The sequence below is a fragment of the Cheilinus undulatus genome, linkage group 2 (assembly GCF_018320785.1).
Source record: "Cheilinus undulatus linkage group 2, ASM1832078v1, whole genome shotgun sequence".
NCBI classification, from domain to species: Eukaryota; Metazoa; Chordata; class Actinopteri; order Labriformes; family Labridae; genus Cheilinus; species Cheilinus undulatus.
In genome coordinates, this window is record NC_054866.1 from 40,942,340 (window position 1) to 40,960,675 (window position 18,336).

Sequence of the window (18,336 nt, forward strand, 5' to 3'; positions counted from 1 at the left end):
TTTTGACATCCAACGCTTTCACAGAAGACAATCATATCTCATCTCTTTTTAAAAAACGTGTATGATTTTTAAAGCAGCTCACAGGTAATGAAGCTCCATATTTTTGCAGCCTTTGAGCTGTTACACAAGTGTTCAGATATGTGATGAAATTCTGCCCAACTGTGCCAAATCTCACAGTCAATAATGAGGGATACATCAGAGGCTGCGCCTCATAGTTTAAGGCCCCACTCCCTTACTCCTTGTTTAAACAGAGGTAAAAATACACACATAGGGTTATGAGTCATGCTATTACAGCCTGTTTTCTTGTTTCTATGTTGAGTAAGAGTCACAGAGTTTGGATTGTGGGCCACAGATTGCCGTGTGGTAAAGCTGCAGGGTTGCCCCTGGTGGTTCAAGTCAAACTCTGCCAGAGATGTCTTGGCTCTGACTCGGTCTTCTCTTTAAATCTTTTTCTTTATCTGAATAAATCAAAGACAGACTGCCAAGACGCTCGCTGTCCTCTGACCTCAACTGCCCTGTGACCTAGAAGTGTCAGAGACAGAGAGACAAAGACGTACAAACAAAAGCACCTGTGCTGTTCAGTGCAGGTCTGTTTTAGTAACCACAGCAAAGTGGCACCCGTATAGGTCTCTCATGCTGCCAGCAGCGTTTCTGCAGTCATGACAACACCAAGAGGCTGCATCCTTCATGCAACATTCAGGACACGACTCGCTTTTTCTGCTCAGTCCAACTGAGAAACTAAGAAATTAAGTTTGATTCAGCACCATTAGGGCTGATGACCATCAGACTGCCACATCAGAGTGTCTCAAAAAGGCAAGTTGGAGGGTTTTTGCAGCAGTCGTCCCAGTGGGGAGAGAAACAGGGCAAGCAAACAAGAGCATAAATCAGAACAGTGGGGCACAGAGGGGAAAGGAAAGAGAGTCTGGCAAGAGAGGGGAAGCAACCATGACAGGTCCAGATCAGAGGGAAACTTTCAGTCCTCTTTTTTATCTGTAAATCAATGAAAACAAGACAATTACCAGGACTTAGAAGTTATATCACATCAAGGTAATACTTGGAGCTTTTTCTGATCTTCCAGCACCAACAACAGATCATTGAGGTTAACAGAGTGCTGCTCATGTTGTCTCAGCTTCACTGACTGTCATTATGGCAGTGATTGCACCATGAACTGCTCACTGTGTATTTTTTTTTATCCCTTTAGGATTTCTGCACTATGACTTAACTTCATAAACATTCCTGCACATTTGTGCAGCTCCTCCATTTCACCTTTGTTCATGTTTTTTTGTGTCATAATACGCTGTTTCATCTTCTTCTGCTCAACCGAGGCTGGGTCGCGGTGACAACAGGCTGAGCAAGTCAACTCAGACATCCCCCTCTCCAGCGACACTTTCCAACTCCTTCTGGGGGATCTCAAGGCATTCCCAGACCAGACAGGAAATATCCTCCCTCCAGCACATTCTGGGTCTTCCCCAAGGTCTCCTCTAAGCTAGATGTGCCTGGAAGATCTAACCAAAAGGGGAGCACCCAGAAGGCATCTGGTTCAGATGCCCAAACCACCTCAGCTGGCTCCTTTCGATAAAGGAGCAGCAGCTCTGCTTAGTTCCCTCTGGATGTCTGAACTCCTCACCCGATCTCTAAGGCTGAGCCCAGCCACCCTCCAGAGAGTTCATGACCATAGGTGAGGGTTGCGGCAAATCGAAAGCTTTGCCTTTCAGCGCAGCTCCCTTTTTACAGCAACAGTCTCACACAACACCCACAGTACTACTGATGCTTCACCAATCCTCCTGTCAATCTCACGCTCCCTTTTACCTTCAACAACTTCCTTGCAGACTCACTGCACAAATTACGCCTGGAGACACAAGAATTGTTTTATGCATTTGTCAGTGCTGCTCTCATTAAGGTCTCATTTTTGTTCTGAATTGTGGTTTAAACTTTAATTTAACAGCCAAGTTATTAAAAGTGTTTGGTTTGACGCAGGCTGAGCCACTGAATACCGGTAAGAGGATGAGCTTAGAGCAAATGTGCACAGACTCTGGCTAAGTCGGCCTGGAAGTTTTGTGGCCCTCTTGTATTCATAAATGAAGTTTTGAATGGTTCCACCATGCTGATGTTATTGACGTATTGTCATTTTCTCTGCATTTCAGATGTTCAACAAGGTGACCAACGCAGCAGGTGCAGGTAAGAGCTCATCTATTGTCCTGTTGTGCATTTTCACATGCTGACATCACTCTGACAGAGGATTACACCCTGCAAAAGAGCGAGCCAGTTATGATTTCTGGCCCTCATCCTCATGCTCCACAAGCTTGTTAATCTGATTGTATGGATGCTCTTAAAAGGTGCCTGTTTGTCTTTAGTCAATGTTTAACTTCCTTACTGCTGAGTGCATGCTGGGACAGCAACAATGAGGCATGTTAAGCAGGAAGAGAAACTGCTGATTAACATGAAAACAGAAATTGGTAAGTGGATATTAGAAGTTACTAGTTTACATCATTGAAAAGGAACAGAATGGAAAAATTACTATTTCAAATACCAACAATACCATTTTTAGATTTGGGTACCTTCACACATAGTATATATAAAATGTAGAAATAAAAGATATTATATATAAAACACCTCCAACACTAAAAGTTTATATAACATTGGTGGAAAATATGGATTCCTGACATTTGCGAAGCTTTGAGTAACCTTGTTGTCAAAAGATATTCTCCCCCTTCCTGATTTCTTAATTTTTTGCGCTTTTGTCACACTTACAAAATGCAGTTTTTAAATGATTATTTAATTTATTTATGAAAAAAAGCTATCCGTACCTTCCTGGCCCTATGGGAAAAAATAATTGCCCCTAAACCTAATAATTGGTTGTGCTATCCTTGGCAACAACTGCAGTGACTGAAAATGAGTATTGCACTTCAATGTAGAGGAATTTTGGCCCTTTTTTTTTTCTTGGCAAAATTGTTTAAATCTAGCCTCAATGGAGAGTTTCCAAGCATGAAAGGCCCATTTAAGGTCATTCCACAGCATCTCAATTGGATTTAAGTCTGGACTTTGACTTGGCCACTCCAATTTAGTTTCTTAAGCCATTTAGAGGTGGACTTGCTGGTGGGTTTCGGATCACTGCTGCACATTTTGGCAAATGTGAGACGATCCTTTGACTTCTTTTTGGTCAGCAGTGTTTTGTGCCTTGGGTCTCTCCCTGCCATTTTTTGTCCAGTGTCTTTCATATTGTTGCATCATGAACCTTGAAGTTAACTGAGTCAAATGAGACCTGTAGCTTCATTAGATGTTCTTCTGGGCTCTTTTGTGACCTCCTGGATGAGTCGTCAGTGTGATCTTAGAGTAATTTTGGTAGGCCAGCCACTCCTGGGAAGGTTCACCATTGTTCCAAGTTTTCTCCATTTGTGGATAATGGCTCTTGCTGTGGCGTCCCAAAAGCCTTTTAAATGGCTTTGTAGCCCTTTCCAGACTGATAGATGACTTTGTTTCTCATCTGTTCTTGAATTTCTTTAAATTTTACTATGCTGTGTTGCTTTTTTAAAACTTTTAGCCTATTTCACTTTATTGGACAGGTTCTTTTTAATTGATTTCAACAGGTCTGGCAGTGATAAGGCCTGGGTGTGGCTTGTGAAAAAACCTGGAAACTCGGCTTACCAAAAAATGTGGTTAATTCATGATTTAACAAGAGAGGAGGATTTCTTCTCCCATAGAGACAGGTAGATTTAGATGACTTTATTGCATAAATGAATGAAATCGTAATTTAAAAACTGCATCTTGTACTTACTCAGGTTATCTCTGTCTATGGTAAAAGCATTTTTTTCAATGATGTGAAACAAATAAGAAATCAGGAAGGGGGAAATCCTTTTCATGGCACTCTCTGGTCTTTTGCAACGGTCCATTTAAACAATCCAAAAACAAGTTTTGTGGGGGGCTACTGTCTTTGGAGCGGTTTATTGTCTAGTGACTTGCAAATCCCCAGTACCACAATCTTGGCTGTATTAGTTTAAACAACTCATGGTTTGAGCAGAAGTTTTCAGCCCTAACAGATTTTCCTTTCCAGTTTCTATTGAGTTTAACCAGGAAACCAGTGAAGGATTAAGTTAAAAGAAAACTAGATCTTACTGCCTGTCACAGAATTATCTTCCCCTGGCAGTCTAACCAGAAATATAACGAGTAAAACTGATACTAAAATGTAGATTTGAGACATTTCTTTCTTGTGGAAATGTCTTTCTCAGTCTTGTTCTTTCATATTCCTGCAATTGAAACATCCTGTAAATCTCCCTGCTTGGTTCTCTGCTGTCCTGGCCCTGTGTTGTGGCTTTGCTCAGGCTTCAAACAATGTGAATGAGAGTGACAGCCACAGGTGCGAGTCTGAAGAATGTCCCTGCGTCTCTCATTTTAAAGGCCTTGTATATATCGGTCACTTGGCAGGATGCAGTTAAAATTAGGCAGCGTGCCAGATCATTGTTTCTGTTTTGCTGAGGGGAAATATTTGGCCCTGTGTGATGTGGCCCTCAAGGGGCAGCTGTGGGATTTGGGTAGATGCCATTTTAGGCTCAGGTTGCACTCTCACATGACCTCTGCTGTGCACCATGGTACCGCACAAGTGGACATTATGGTCTGGAAAAATTCCATGTCACTTTTATGCAGCAGTTACCTAATGTGTGGTCTGTGGTATGCACTGTGACCGATGGCTGGTCATTCCTCACTGTAGTGCTTGGAAACCTGAGTGAGAGACCACCGAGGATAACATCAACAAGTTTGTCAACACAGCTTTGAAAATCCCTTTAAATACATTTATCATGGTAGCCCTTCATAATAAGATTTCCACGTGCGTTCTCTGTTAGCTGCCCTGAAATAAATCAGAGTCACTATTACTTTATCTAATCAAATAAAATCACTGTGTATTTCATGTAGAATCTAATAACAAAGATAACTCAGGGGATTATGATGTCATTAAAAGGATAAATCTGGCACAGAGTCAGACGCATTAGGTGTGATATTTGGATTTTACAGCCGGGCTGAGGAGAACTCTTTTATGACACGGATACGAGGTGGCCAGATGGTTCTCAGTATCGAACGCAACAACACTGTCTACCTCATTAACATGACATTGTCCAGCAGAGGAAAGCACATTCTTTGTGGTTCACGGCCAAAATAGCAAAGCAGCAGAGGTATTCAGGCTATAAATGTGCAGAGTGTTTTTATTGCTCACATATGCACATGCTCCACATAGACGGTGTTTGCAAGCGCACACGCTGTTTTCATCATCAGCTGAATATGAATTTAACATCCTCATTAGAGCAAAACATTAAAACATCATGTAAGGGAATGATTTATTTAAATTATACAGTCATAAACTTTGAATAATAGAAATACCTGTGTTAAAATTATAAAATTTTACATTTTAAATGGATGTTTTCACAATTTATCAACAGCATTTTTCTACATTCTTAAACCACTTTTATTTTTTTCTGTTTTTTAAGTACATATGAAAAGGTTTCTGACTTTAAAAACCCAAATTCCACAAAAGTTGGGACATTCTGTAAATGTTAAAACAAACTTTACAGAGATTTGCAAACACTTTTCAACCTATATTCAGTTTTATATTTACAGCAAAAAAGTCAAGTTATTGAACTTTCAAACTGATTACATTTATTTTTTCTATACAGACATTCTGAATTTGTTGCCTGGAGTCCATTCCAAAAATGTTGGGACAGGAGCGTATCACATCGCCTTTTCTTCCAACAACACTTTTTCATTCAGGAACACTATTGTCATACAATTTACCATTTTATTTCAAAATGGATTTACAATTTTACTTGGCGCAGGAGGCTCTGCTAAAAAGACCCTCCCTGGCTTAGTCAAGCAGCATGCTTTGACTTTCCAGGGAGCACATGGCTAGAAATCCCCATATGCATAGATACATTAATGGCAATACATATTAAATACAATACAATTAGATTAAAAGTAGTGAATCCACTATAGCTCGAATTAAGGCGGAATGATTTGCAATGGATGCAATAAATCATTCTAAAATTTAACCTCTGCATTATTAAGTAGATTTAATCGAGGCTGAACAATATAAAAAATATTTGATTGAAATTATTTTGACTCATTTTGCAAATTTGATAGGAAGTGTTGGGAATGGGGATTTTTTCATGACATTATCATTTCAATCTAGAAAACTTACGAAATCAAGGATTTTTTTGTTGTGGATATTTTTTGCAAACTACTGTAAAACAAACTCTGACACTTTAGTGTTTGCATGATGGGTTAATCATTTTATCTCTGCTGACTAAATTTTGTATCAAACTGGTATTTTAACACATTTCAGGTTAAAGAAATAGTTCAACTTTTGCAATTTGAAAATTGCAACAGGACATTTTGTGGTTTAATCTAAATTCCGATTAATTCCCCAGCCCTAGCATGAATCTGAATACAAGGTTACATCAGCTTTAGGCTATAAGAGAGGAAGCGGGATGAAGTGGGAGCTGGGGGGTTGATAATTGGGATCAACTGGCCATCAGCTGATCACGGCTGGACGTACGACTTCCATATCCTGCACTGTGCTTTTTATTCTAAAGTCACCTGGACTCCTGTAAGCACACGTTGTCTTGAACTTTGTTACATCTTCATTCATAAAGCCTCTCTGGGCGAAAGTCCAGACTACCTTTCCTCTCTTATAATTTTGAAGGATGGAATATAAAACCTGCGTTATTTGATTACTTACAATTTGTTGTTCCCAAAGTCTGAAGTGAGTTGGGAAAGAATGCTTTTAGGTTCTCCGCTCCGCTTTCTTGGAACAATCTGATTTTAAACTGCAAAACCTGGTGACTCTTTAAATCTTGAGTGAAATCTCTTGAATCCAAACTTTCTGTTTTAGCTGATGTTTTATCATTATCATCTGTTTATTGTTTATTGTGAGCTTTTTTAGTTTGAGGGTGTTTGATTTGTGAAACTGTATTGCTGCCATTCTTGGCCAGTTGTCCCTTGAAAAAGAGATCTTTGGTCTTAATGGGACTTACCTGGTTAAATAAAGGTTGAATAAAAAATGAACAAATGCTAAGCCTCATCAAAGTGTCTGGAGACTGAAGACACTAACCATTAGAGTTTTGAAAGTGAAATTCTGTCCCATTCTTGCTTTATGTACATTTTAAGTTGCTCAACAGAGCAGGAGAACATTTTTGCAGTATCTAGCCAACTATGTCACAAAGTGAATCGTATTATTTTGGTTGTTGGAGAGCTACATAGCCGCTGGCTTCCCTCAGATACTGACCAGAATTGACTTTGGTTTAAGTTGTTTCTGTAAAATCCCCAAATAAAGTTTGGTACATCCAAGTAGGCTTGGATGTTTCAGCCTGTTTTTGGATTATTTTTAGGCTTTTTTGTCTTTATTCTGATATGACAGCTGAAGAGAGGCAGGAAATACAGGGTGAGAGACATGCACCAAACAGCGCTGAGACTGGGAATCAATCCTGCAACCAGTGCGTCGATGACTATAGCCTCTGTGTCTGGGCACATGCTTTACCCAGAAGTTTCAATCCTGATAGCTGAAGCCTGTGTGACATTTTGATCTGCAGTCGTCCTTGCTGTTTCATACAGAAAAGGCCTGGTTGTCTGCAATTTCCTAGATCTCTAGGCCTTTCTTAGATGATGTAGTGTGACTATAGACTATATCTATTTATGGAAGAGTGACATTGATTTACATTTTCCTGCAAGGCTGTTAATGCATGATTACCCCAACCCTTTCAAAGCACTGTGACTTTATGCTCGTCCTGAAATGAGCTATATAAATTACTTGTACTAGACTAGGTTTTCATTTTTATAGAAGTCTGAAAGGTTTTCCACAGCTAAATCCTAAAAGTATGAGCTTATTGTTGCTTGTTATTGAGCCACAAAGATGATCAGTTAGTGATGTAGGCATTAGATTAGAGGCACGGTGTCAACTTTTTTCACGCTATAACATTTCACACATCTTGCATTGCTATCCACAGCCTCAAAGCCATTGAACAATGGGCCTCTTGTTTGCCTATTTTTGTCATTCAAAATATTGCAAAACTCTTTCCACTTGTTTTTATTTATTTAATACCATCCAAGGAATTTGCAGAGAAAAAAAAACAGCCATCAGACCCTTAAACCCTCTTGACTTGTTTTGTTTTTCCTGAGGCATCAAATAAAAGCCGGAGCTCCATCCAAAAACCCCATATGGATATGCTCAGAGAAGATTTGCCCAATAGAGGGGGGGTTAAAACCTAATCTTACTTCTCAAATGTTTATGTTCTGACTGCGTTGCTCAACGTTTATGGAGCATTTTTCAACTCTCGAGTAGATGATGAGTCCAAAAGTGCTTTTTTCCCCCCCCTCGCACAGCATAATTTGTATGGAAATCTCAATTCCCTGCAGTCTCTTTAATTGCTCAGTGGAAATTAATGGCTTCCTCTGGTGAGAGGAGGCGGGTGTGTTCATCCCGAAAGCCCTGCTGCCTGATCTGATATTAATCATGGGATTAATTTACACTGCAGTGAGGAAAGCTTCAATTGCAGCCAGGTTTCTGTCACTGATACAGTAAAGATAAGGGAGAGACGTTTATCAGTCTGGCTTTAAACATGTGTTCAGTAGTAGGCAGACATAGATTCTGTCATTGTTGTACTTTAGCGCTCACTTACTTCATATTTTGTAAACGTTTTAATGTTTAACCTAAAAATAAAGAGGAGGCAGACAAACAGAACAATAGCCAGGCCTGAAGTGGAAGCAGTTATGCAGAACACAGTGACTTTTAGCTTGCAAAAATAAATAAATGATCCTGTTCTTGTTATGATAAACATCACCTTCCCAAATGCCAGTCAGAGGTACAAGTGAGGCTTAAACAGCGCTCTGTGGCCCAGAACTGTCAGGCCGAGACTCCCCAGTCTGTCTGTGTGCTTTCAGACTGTTCACATTTACACAGATCCTCTCTCTCCATGAAAGAATATGCTAATCTACTTTCAATGTGGAAATCTCCTGCTACTGATTATAGCAAAAACAAAGAGGAAACTCCACCAGTCCCTCAGAGATTTCTCTCTGTTTGTGGGGAAAGTAACGTAAAGCCTCACGTCTCCTTCACATGTTGGTGTGAATGAGACTGAGAGAAAAGCTGCAGGAAGCAGGAATGCTCTGGAGTTTTAATGTGACTGAATTTCTGTGTTAAATGTCATTCACCTTTTGTTGCTTTAATGATTCTGGTGTCGGGGTCGTCTTATTAAAGCGCAGACTGCACTGGCACTGACACTGTTCCCAGGCATGAGAAAGAGAGGTGAAGTTAGATTAAATGTGTAAATCTAGCACCCCTTAGAGGGAATGATCATTATTAAATAAAAAAGCAATTATGTAATAGTGCTGGCAACCATTCTGCTATGAGAGGTAATATCAGAGGTCTATTAAATTACTGTGCATTATATTGCTGTGTTTAAACCATCTGTTAATGAAGCTGGAGCATTTGCAGATGCTTTGTGTACTCAGTTATTAAGGCTTTTGTGTCTTTATTGTGAGGATATGATGGTGGATAGAGTTGGGCACATGGATAAAAAAGAAGTGGATGATGTGGTTCATAGCTGAAGGCGCACGGTTGTAACAATCAGTGTTCGGGTAGTTTCTCAAAAAATCAATGCATTTCACTTTACTAGTTACTTTTTTTTTTTTTAAGTAATGTGTTACATTAAAGAGTCACTCACAGCAAATTGAAATTGGTTAAACTACTAGTTATATTACTTTTGCATTGCTCCATGTCACCTGAGATGGTCTGTAACTTAATTCCCAGCGAAAAATACAATACAAACCTTACATATTCTCACATTAGTTGGCACTAATTCATGCCATAAAAGGCATAAGGATACCTGAGTGAGGCCAACACAAGGAGTGACGTCACCACACAGGACTTTGATTCATGAAAAGTAAGCCTGCAGTCATGTCCATCTGTCATGTGTTATGTTAAGTCATGCCATGTTAATAAAGTCAATTTAAGACAGTCGCTGCCTCCTGAAAATTCTACATAATATTGCGCAATTAGCACACATCAGTCTTCTCATTAGAAGGACATACACAAGATCTCTCTTCTCTGCTCTTAAAAACTGAACTGAGGCACCAGTGGGCTTGATTCGAGCTGTGACAGCTAAACCCACTCAGCGGCAATCTGAAACAGACTCAGAGCTTGGCTCTCAAGGTGAGGTCTGAATTTGCGCTCATTGTTTCATCACATTTAAGGCCTTCGTACACCAGATACGTTTTTTTTTTTTTTTGTGCAAATAATTCACATGACTTAAATTTTTTAGCACATTGTGAGTCAATATAAGCTTTCACATCAGAGATTTTTCCTAGTGAAATTTCAGCTGATTCTTTTTTTTAACCATCTTAGATTTTTTTTCAGTTTCACTCCTGAAGAGCCAACCAAAGACTCGTTGTGGCCTATGGTAGAAGAGTTTAGAGGCAGAAAAAGAATCAAAAAGGCCCTCTCTCACATAACACTGCATGTTTTCTGCATTTCATGTTAATATTTGTCTCTGTGCTAAGTTATAATGTGAGCTTACGTAGCCCAGTGAAGGGGGTGACAGGCAGCAAGCAGCCCATCACGTGTCCAACAAAACTGTGGTACCCTTCTATTAAAGAAAGGAAAACCCCACAATGGTCACTGAAATAACTTGAAACTGACAAAAGTAATGATGGATAAAATTGTACTGAAAATTAACTATTAAAAATCAGACATTGTTTTTGAATCAACAGAATCATTAAAAAACAAACTAATGAAACTGGCCTGGACAAAAATTGATGGTACCTTTTAACTTAATATTTTGTTGCACAACCTTTTGAGGCAATCACTGCAATCAAGCAATTTCTGTACCTCTCAGTCAGACTCCTGCACCTGTCAACATGTAGGTGCACACCTGGAGCTGTTAACAACCAAACAGGATTTTTGTCCAACAATGCACAGACAACAAACTCTCTTCTCCTCTCAGTAAAATATAACAGAAATGTGCCTAACGGTGCCGTTATGCACTCATGTATCTGAGTTTACCAGAGGATAGTGCGAAGCACACTGCAGACTTTCACAGCACAAATGTTTTTTTGAATGTGCGTAATTTATTTGGAAAATTGCATCACTCCCGATGTGTAGAAAGCCCTACCAAAATTCACCCTGTAATTATTTGCATTTTTGTGCCGCTAATTTGTGTGGTCCTTGATGTAAAAAAGCCTTTAGTCATTCAACTGCTACCTGCCCCTTACCTGTATCTCCACCCACAGATCTTGTGTAGGCACAGAAAAGAAGGGTGAGATGAGATGAAGCTCATTTGCATTTAAATAGACGCACCAAAACTGACAGTTCTGAGAAAGGCTGTCCAGAGCTATTTTTAACGGGGCCAAAAATCTTCTCTGGTGCTACACCCATGTTTAATTTTGACCTAAAAGTGGCAGAGACTTTTCATTTAGATCACAGGTAGAAATGGGATATAATATGCCATCTGTAATTGCACAATTTGTGCATTTGTGATTGTAGGGGTTTGTTTGGATGTCTTCATCAATCTCAGGCACCTGTTCAGGATAGCTTATTCACTGTAATTAATTTTTTCCATCCGATACTGTATTAAGCTTTTATTTCTTGTTTTACTGTAAATGTTTTTAAATCTGTAAAGTGTCCTTGAGTGCTTAGAAAGGCGCTTATAAATAAGATTTATTTTTGTTTTTATTATTAATAAGCATCCGTCTTCTGAAATAGATCTAGTTTTTCTAAAGCTTCAGCAATTTTTGATGCTATCATTCTTTATAATAAGGGGAACGTTTAATGTAAAAGCAAAGGCATTGAAAAGTATTAAAAAATATTCAAGTTTTCATATTTTTGACAACTTTTGTTGGGAGACGGCTTGAGGCTGCAGCTTCAATATCTATAACCTCTGAACATGGGATGGTTAAACACTAAGATCCCCCTCTTTTACTTGACTTGTTTTTTCTTTAACATGATGAAGAGTAAAGACTGAGAAAACCCTGCATCCTCTGGAGAACGTCCCTCGGCTCAGTAAAAACAGCCCCTGATGACCGTGATGAAGTAGATTTAAAACCATTTAGCAGCCTCAGTCTCTCCACTCCCACAGTATGAGACTGTCCAGCACTGTGATCTGATTCCTCTGCTCGTCCCCAGTGAGCATACACACACTGCCGTATAAATCAGCAGTCCAGCTATAGATGAAGCACCAGAGGGGATTATATAACGTCTAGAGCTGTAATGCATTACAGCAGGGTTGTCTTATCTGTCCTGGACTCCTGCATGCTCCCCAGCTGCTCTCTCTCTCTCTCAGAGCCCGGACCTTCAGTCGCACCCGGGGGGAGCCTGCTGGAGGGGGGCTGACTGTGACCTCAGGCAGCTGCAGTCTCTCTGCAGGCCTGTTAGATCATAATGTACACAAGAGCTCCATGGCAACAAATGAGAGAAAATGAAACAAGCATATCACCTATGGTTATAATCAGCACATCTTGTTCAACAACAGAGGGGGGCTGTCAGGCAGGGTAATTAAATCATGAGTAACTTTCAATGTTTTGAGCAGAGAGTAGGATTAATAAATCTGCACTTATTCATCTGGTTGTGACCTCAGTGCTCTTCTATTATGAAATGCTGTTTAGCTGTGACAGAAGAAGCTCAAATTTGGAATAAAGTCCCAAAGTTTTCAAGCAGGGACCACAAGGAAGTTGAAACATTTTGAACAATTATTGCCTGATTCTTGCTAAAATGAAACCTAAACAGCAACAGCTAGTACACAGCTAAACTGTCCTCTCTCCTGAGCTAGTATTCCTGGCAGAATGTGAAAACTTTCTGCAGCAATGCATTCTTTTTTGGTCATTTCATCCAAACTTCTACAGTTTTCAAGAATTTTTTCATGATGATCTGTGTGTTCCCCATCGTTATCTAGACTTTTTCCTTCAAACCCCCTAGAAAATTTTCTACAGGAAGTCAGGCTGAATGTAGCAGCACATTTTAAGAAAAATTTACCAGCTGACTGAAAGAAGACGAGGACATTTGAACCCTGTAGGTACTGTGATCATCCAGGGGCCACATCAGGCCCCACGTGTCCTCCCATCCGGTCCCCAGAGCATCACCAAATTCAGAACATGTGCAGAGGAAAAGATACATCGTGTTCTTTTTTGTTTGTTTGTTTGTTTTTTTTGTTTTAAATAAGCTTGTCACAGCAATTAAAACAAGTCCGAAAACAACCGAGATTGAAACAGTTTTGTTAGGAATGACTTTGTTTCATCCATTTTTTTTTAGAAAAGCACCTGTCAGCTGTTACTAGTAAATAAGATGCATGTTAAACACAAATTTATTAGTCCATTCATTGTAAAACTGTCGTTTTCTATGTCAACTTTTGGCTTCAGGAATATTCCGCTAAAATATCTCAGTTGCCCCCTTGAAGCTGAATGTGAAAATATTTAAAATATTTCAACAACATTAAGTCAATGAGACAATTTTTAAAATTTCTTTAGTTTTTTTAATAGATTGCCCCCAAAGTGCCTGTATGGGAAAAAGCTGGCCCTGATCAAAATGTAGTTGATGACCTCTGCTGTAGAACCTATTAAATCTTCATGCACATGAGGAATCTACACTATATGGACAAGGCTACACCTGTTAATTATTGAGTTCAGGTGTTTCAATCAGACCTGGTGAATAATGTGTATAAAATCAATCACCTAGCCATGCAGTCTCCATTTGCAAGAAAGTGGAATCATTTCGGAACAACAGCAATTCAGCGATGAAGCGCAAGACCACATAAATTTACAGAGTGGGGTATACGACTTTGAAAGCGCATGGTGATTAGAAGTTGCCAACTCTGTTGATGCTATAGCTTAAGACTTGTGAACTTCCACTGGCATTAAAGTAACCAAAAACGGTGTCTTGGGAGCCTCAAGGAATGGGTTTCCATGGCCGAGTGGCTGCATGCAAGCTTCACGTCACCAAGTCCAATGCCAAGTCAGGCTTCTCTGTTTGGCAGTCAGACAGAGTGACGATGTCCCATTCACAAATGAGCCTGTGCTATGAAATGGGTCTTTAGTGTGAGCCACTGTAGCAAGCTAGCTCCCATTTGAGTGCTGGTTTTCTTGCGCCATCCTATGTCACTGCTTAATTCACATCTAAAAAGTCAAACTGGTTCCAAATGAAGAGCCTTTCGGGAGAGAAAAAGAGAAAGAGATGAACTTCCCGTCACAGTGAGTGAGACTTGACCGACATCAGCTGAAGAAACATGGGTAAGATCAGAGTGTGATAAATCATGGCAAAACTGTACTAAACTAAATGGGACCGCTTACTCGGAGTGGACCATAGATGAGGGAGGTGCAACAAACATGGTCTTATGGTAGCGTATCTCTGCAGAAATCACTACTTGCCCCCCAGTGGGAGTTATTTCTTGAAGGACACAATGTGGACCGGCTTAGGTGAACTGACCATGAAGAGCAGCCATGATGGAGCAGCCATCATAATAAAGGTTTTGTTGAATCCAGTCTTAAAGGAGCTGCATGAATGAAGTTGTTGTATCCTGGTGTTACCACACAGAATATGTGGGTACTTTTGAAGTGGCTTTGGCATTGAAATAAAGCCGACATAGCACATTTTTTTCCACAGCCGTATTTGAATATGGCCAGGACTTTCTTTACCCTGCTTCTATTTAAAGACCAACCTGGATGTGGAGAAAAAAGTTCTGATTTGAAGCATACGAAGGCTTGAAATGCTGCAGGAAAATCCATTTTCATAAGGCTCTACCGTTATTTCATGCCCGCCGTCTTCGTTGCCTGACAGGTGCCAGATTGGTGACATCATGCGCTAAATTTACAACCCCGTCGTCATCCGTAGATGCAGCCCTGACTTTAAAGGGTGCTGCTGGCATGACGAGAGCATGAAAAATTCCACACATGGAAAGATGGAAAATGACTTGTGGTTTCCTGAGTGCAGAGGCCAGTGCAGCTCTTTGACAGAGGGGGGAAAAAAAGAAGCCTGCTTGTATTTTTGGACTTTTCTTTGTGTACACAGTCATTTGTCAAGGTTGTGAAAACATTAGAGGAACTATTTGGTTAACCCGCACTGAAATCTTTTAACGTTTTTATTGCAGTTTGAACATTTTCATTGCAATTAGACATAAAATAGCACATAATGTCATTTAATAATGCCTTTAAGGCTCTTATACTGGATGAGATCAGCATGTTCAACACTTCCCATCATGTTTGGGCATCGTCTATCACCACGTATTAATCATCAGTCTAAATCCTGTCATTGTGCACAGCGTGTTCGGATACAGAGACTGTTTAATCTGCCAGTTTATGCTCTTAAGCGGTAGGAAACAGGTTTATTGCTCTGATTCCTAATTATAACCACACTGCCAATTAGAAAAGAAGCAGGCCATAAATCCTGAAGTGATTTAGTGATCAAGGTGAGAGTGTTTTCTGTGCGTCCTGAGGACTTTAGGCCTGGTCTTTGTAAACTAAGTGGAAGGAGACATGGGCAGTCGAGTCAGGATGCAGGCCAGTCACAGGAGTGCAGGACTGTGTCTAAGTGTGTGTGAAGCTGCACAAAAGCAAACAGGTTGGTCTAGCCCTCAGCTGCCAACTGAGAAGAAAGGCAGAAACAAGATTTAGGAAGTAATGAGGCAGCAAAGGCCGCACTTTAGCCTGCACCAGGAAGTAGCAGCTAAACGGTCAACAAGCTCAAGTTATCTCCTTTAAATGTGTGTACTTTCCTATGAATGCTCACAACAATGACTCCTTTCTCATCCAAAGCTTTAACTCTGCAGCTCCTTCTACACACACATTTTCCAAGCCAAGAACATTTCCGCAGGGTCGGTTTAGATACACTAACCGCATTGGCTCTGTCACTGGCCTCCCAAATTTCCCACATAAACCGCAGAGATTCCAGATGTTGCAGGGAGGCAGAGAGTCTGCAGCACTCGCCTCCTCATGATCCAGTCGGCCAAACACGTGGCCCCACTCACACCAAACACTCTGTCCCTCTGCACGGAGGCTAACTGCGCTACCGGAGATTTACATAGCTGTGTGCTTTCACCTGCATCCCTGATAACAAAAAAACACAGCGCTCTGTTTAAAAGAAGCTCTGTCCCGGGGCAGTGTAGCACTGCGGCTTTCTTGTGGTTTCAGACCTGATTAAACAATTTGGCTCAGTAATCAAAGAGCAATAGCAGGCAGAGGCAGAGCCAACTTCCTGCATCCTCTCAGGCTCGCCGGCTTTAAAAGTTAAGGGCCCAGCAGGAGCTGTTTGTGTCTCAGTGTGAAAACAATACCTGCGCTGTGCCTGCAGCTTATCACGGCTGATGAGCTGAGCAGAATAGTTGGACGATTACAGTAAGTCCACACCAAGCAGCAACCTCCGGTGTTGAAAAAGGAAACAAATGCAAAGTGCAAAACAAAGCTGTTCATCAAGTGTCGACTCAGGGCGGGATCGGGAAGACAAGGAATCCCCATTAAAGCTGGGACTGCTCTATGTCAAAAATCTTAAAGGGATACTTCAACATTTTGGCAAATTTGCCCATTGCCATAATCCCTATAGTCTTAGTAATAGATGCATTACCTTTAGTTGTCCGTGCAAGCTATTTTTAGATCGGCACCGCCGAGTTCGGAGCTGCTGTGCCAACTCAATGGAGTCTTTTCCTCATCAAACTCATCAAATACACAATCTAACAACTCCAAAACACTCTCGTGGACAAGTTGTGACCTGCACATTCACCACACTATTAAATTATCATGGAACATTATGAGATGGAGACGTTTTAAAGCTAAATGCAAAGCCGGAACTACCAAGTACCTATGGCACTGCCATAGGCGCGCACTGTGTCACTCTGCCCAGTGGTTTACTCTGAAAGTAGTTCCGAGTATTTGCTTTATGTGTCGTAATGTTACATAATTATACATTATTATTTCATAGTGTGGTGAATGTGCAGGTCACTTCTTTCTTTGCTTCATTTCTCATTTCATAATGCTCCAAATGTTTTCTGTTGATGAAAGGTCTGCACTGCAGACTCTTCTGTGAAGCCATGCTGCCGTGATGATGTGGTATGTAGTCTAGCATTGTCTTGCTGAAATATTCAAGGCCTTCCTGATAACAAGCTGGGTGGTCTCTCTCCAAAATAAACTTCACATTTTGTTTTGACCACAGAACAGTTTTCCATTTTGCCTCAGTCCATTTTAAATGAGCTTTGGCCCATTTCTTGAACTTTTTTCCAAATTGGGGTTATAAAATGATTATTCAATAAAGCGATTAAAACCAAAACAATCACTCATGACATGTGGCACAATAATAATTGTATTGTAATAATTATTTGTTTAGCTTTATTAGCTTTATGAAATACTCGTTTTTAAGTCAGAAATTAAATGTGGACGGTCTGATTTACCCCTTTCAGTGTCAACAGCTCTTTTCAATATTGATAACTTTTTTTAAATCACAAATCAGCTTGGTTTTACAAAATGGATGAGGGTCAGCACCTCCAAGTCCCATGGTCCCATGGTCCTCTGAAAGAAACCAGTCTTTGCCTCAAAGGATGGAATTCAAGTACCTCGGGTCATGTCCATGGGTGTGGGTGAACTGGATTGCTGAATTGGCAGGCTGCTTAGAGAAGCATCAGCATTAATGTGGGTGTTATACCAGACTGTCATGCTAAAAATGAGCTGAGCCTGAAGGCAAAGCTCTCTATTTACCAGTCGATCACCTTGAGTTGTGACCACAGTCAGCCACAATAGGTTTCTTTGGAAAGTTGCTGGGTACAATTTAATAGACAGGGTGAGGAGCTCAGAGGAGGCATGGAGTAGTGCTGCTAATCTTGTGCGTTGAACGGATGGTTAAGATGCCTCCTGGGTGCCTCCCTTTGGAGGTTTTCCAGGCTTGTCCAACTGGGAGGAGACCCAAAGCTTGTTAGAGGGATTATATATCCCACGTGGCTTGGGAACACCTCAGAATCCCCCAGAAGGAATTGGAAAACATTAGTAAGGAGAGGGATGCCTGGCGTGACTTGCCCAGTCTGATTCCATTTTTATCCGTTTGGATTATATAAAGGCTAAGAGTTATGCTTAAATTTGCATATTTAGGGCCATGGCAGAGTTGGCTGCCAGGTTTTTTATGTTGCAGCTGTTTGCCAGGAGGCTTAAGGCCTTAAGGCCTCATCTCCATCTCTTTGGCCATCACTAGATTAATCAAAAGTGAGATAGAATCAGCATTTCCAGTATGGCAGCTGCTGTCATTTGGCTTTAGATTGTCTCTTTTGAAACCAGTGAATAATTTTGTTAAATTTGTTTACATGCACAGTTCCATTGAGCCACAGTTAAAGCTCC

General features: G+C 40.6%; 1 protein-coding gene across 2 annotated transcripts in view; it reads left to right on the forward strand.

Moving 5' to 3' along the window:
• stard13b (StAR-related lipid transfer (START) domain containing 13b) overlaps nucleotides 1–18,336 on the forward strand; it is a 104,879-nt gene that overhangs the window by 26,985 nt on the left and 59,558 nt on the right. For both annotated transcript variants that reach the window (XM_041806212.1, XM_041806213.1), the window contains one exon: nucleotides 2,145–2,178. In XM_041806212.1, the coding sequence (XP_041662146.1) occupies nucleotides 2,145–2,178 (34 nt within the window). The remainder of the gene's footprint in view (nucleotides 1–2,144; nucleotides 2,179–18,336) is intronic.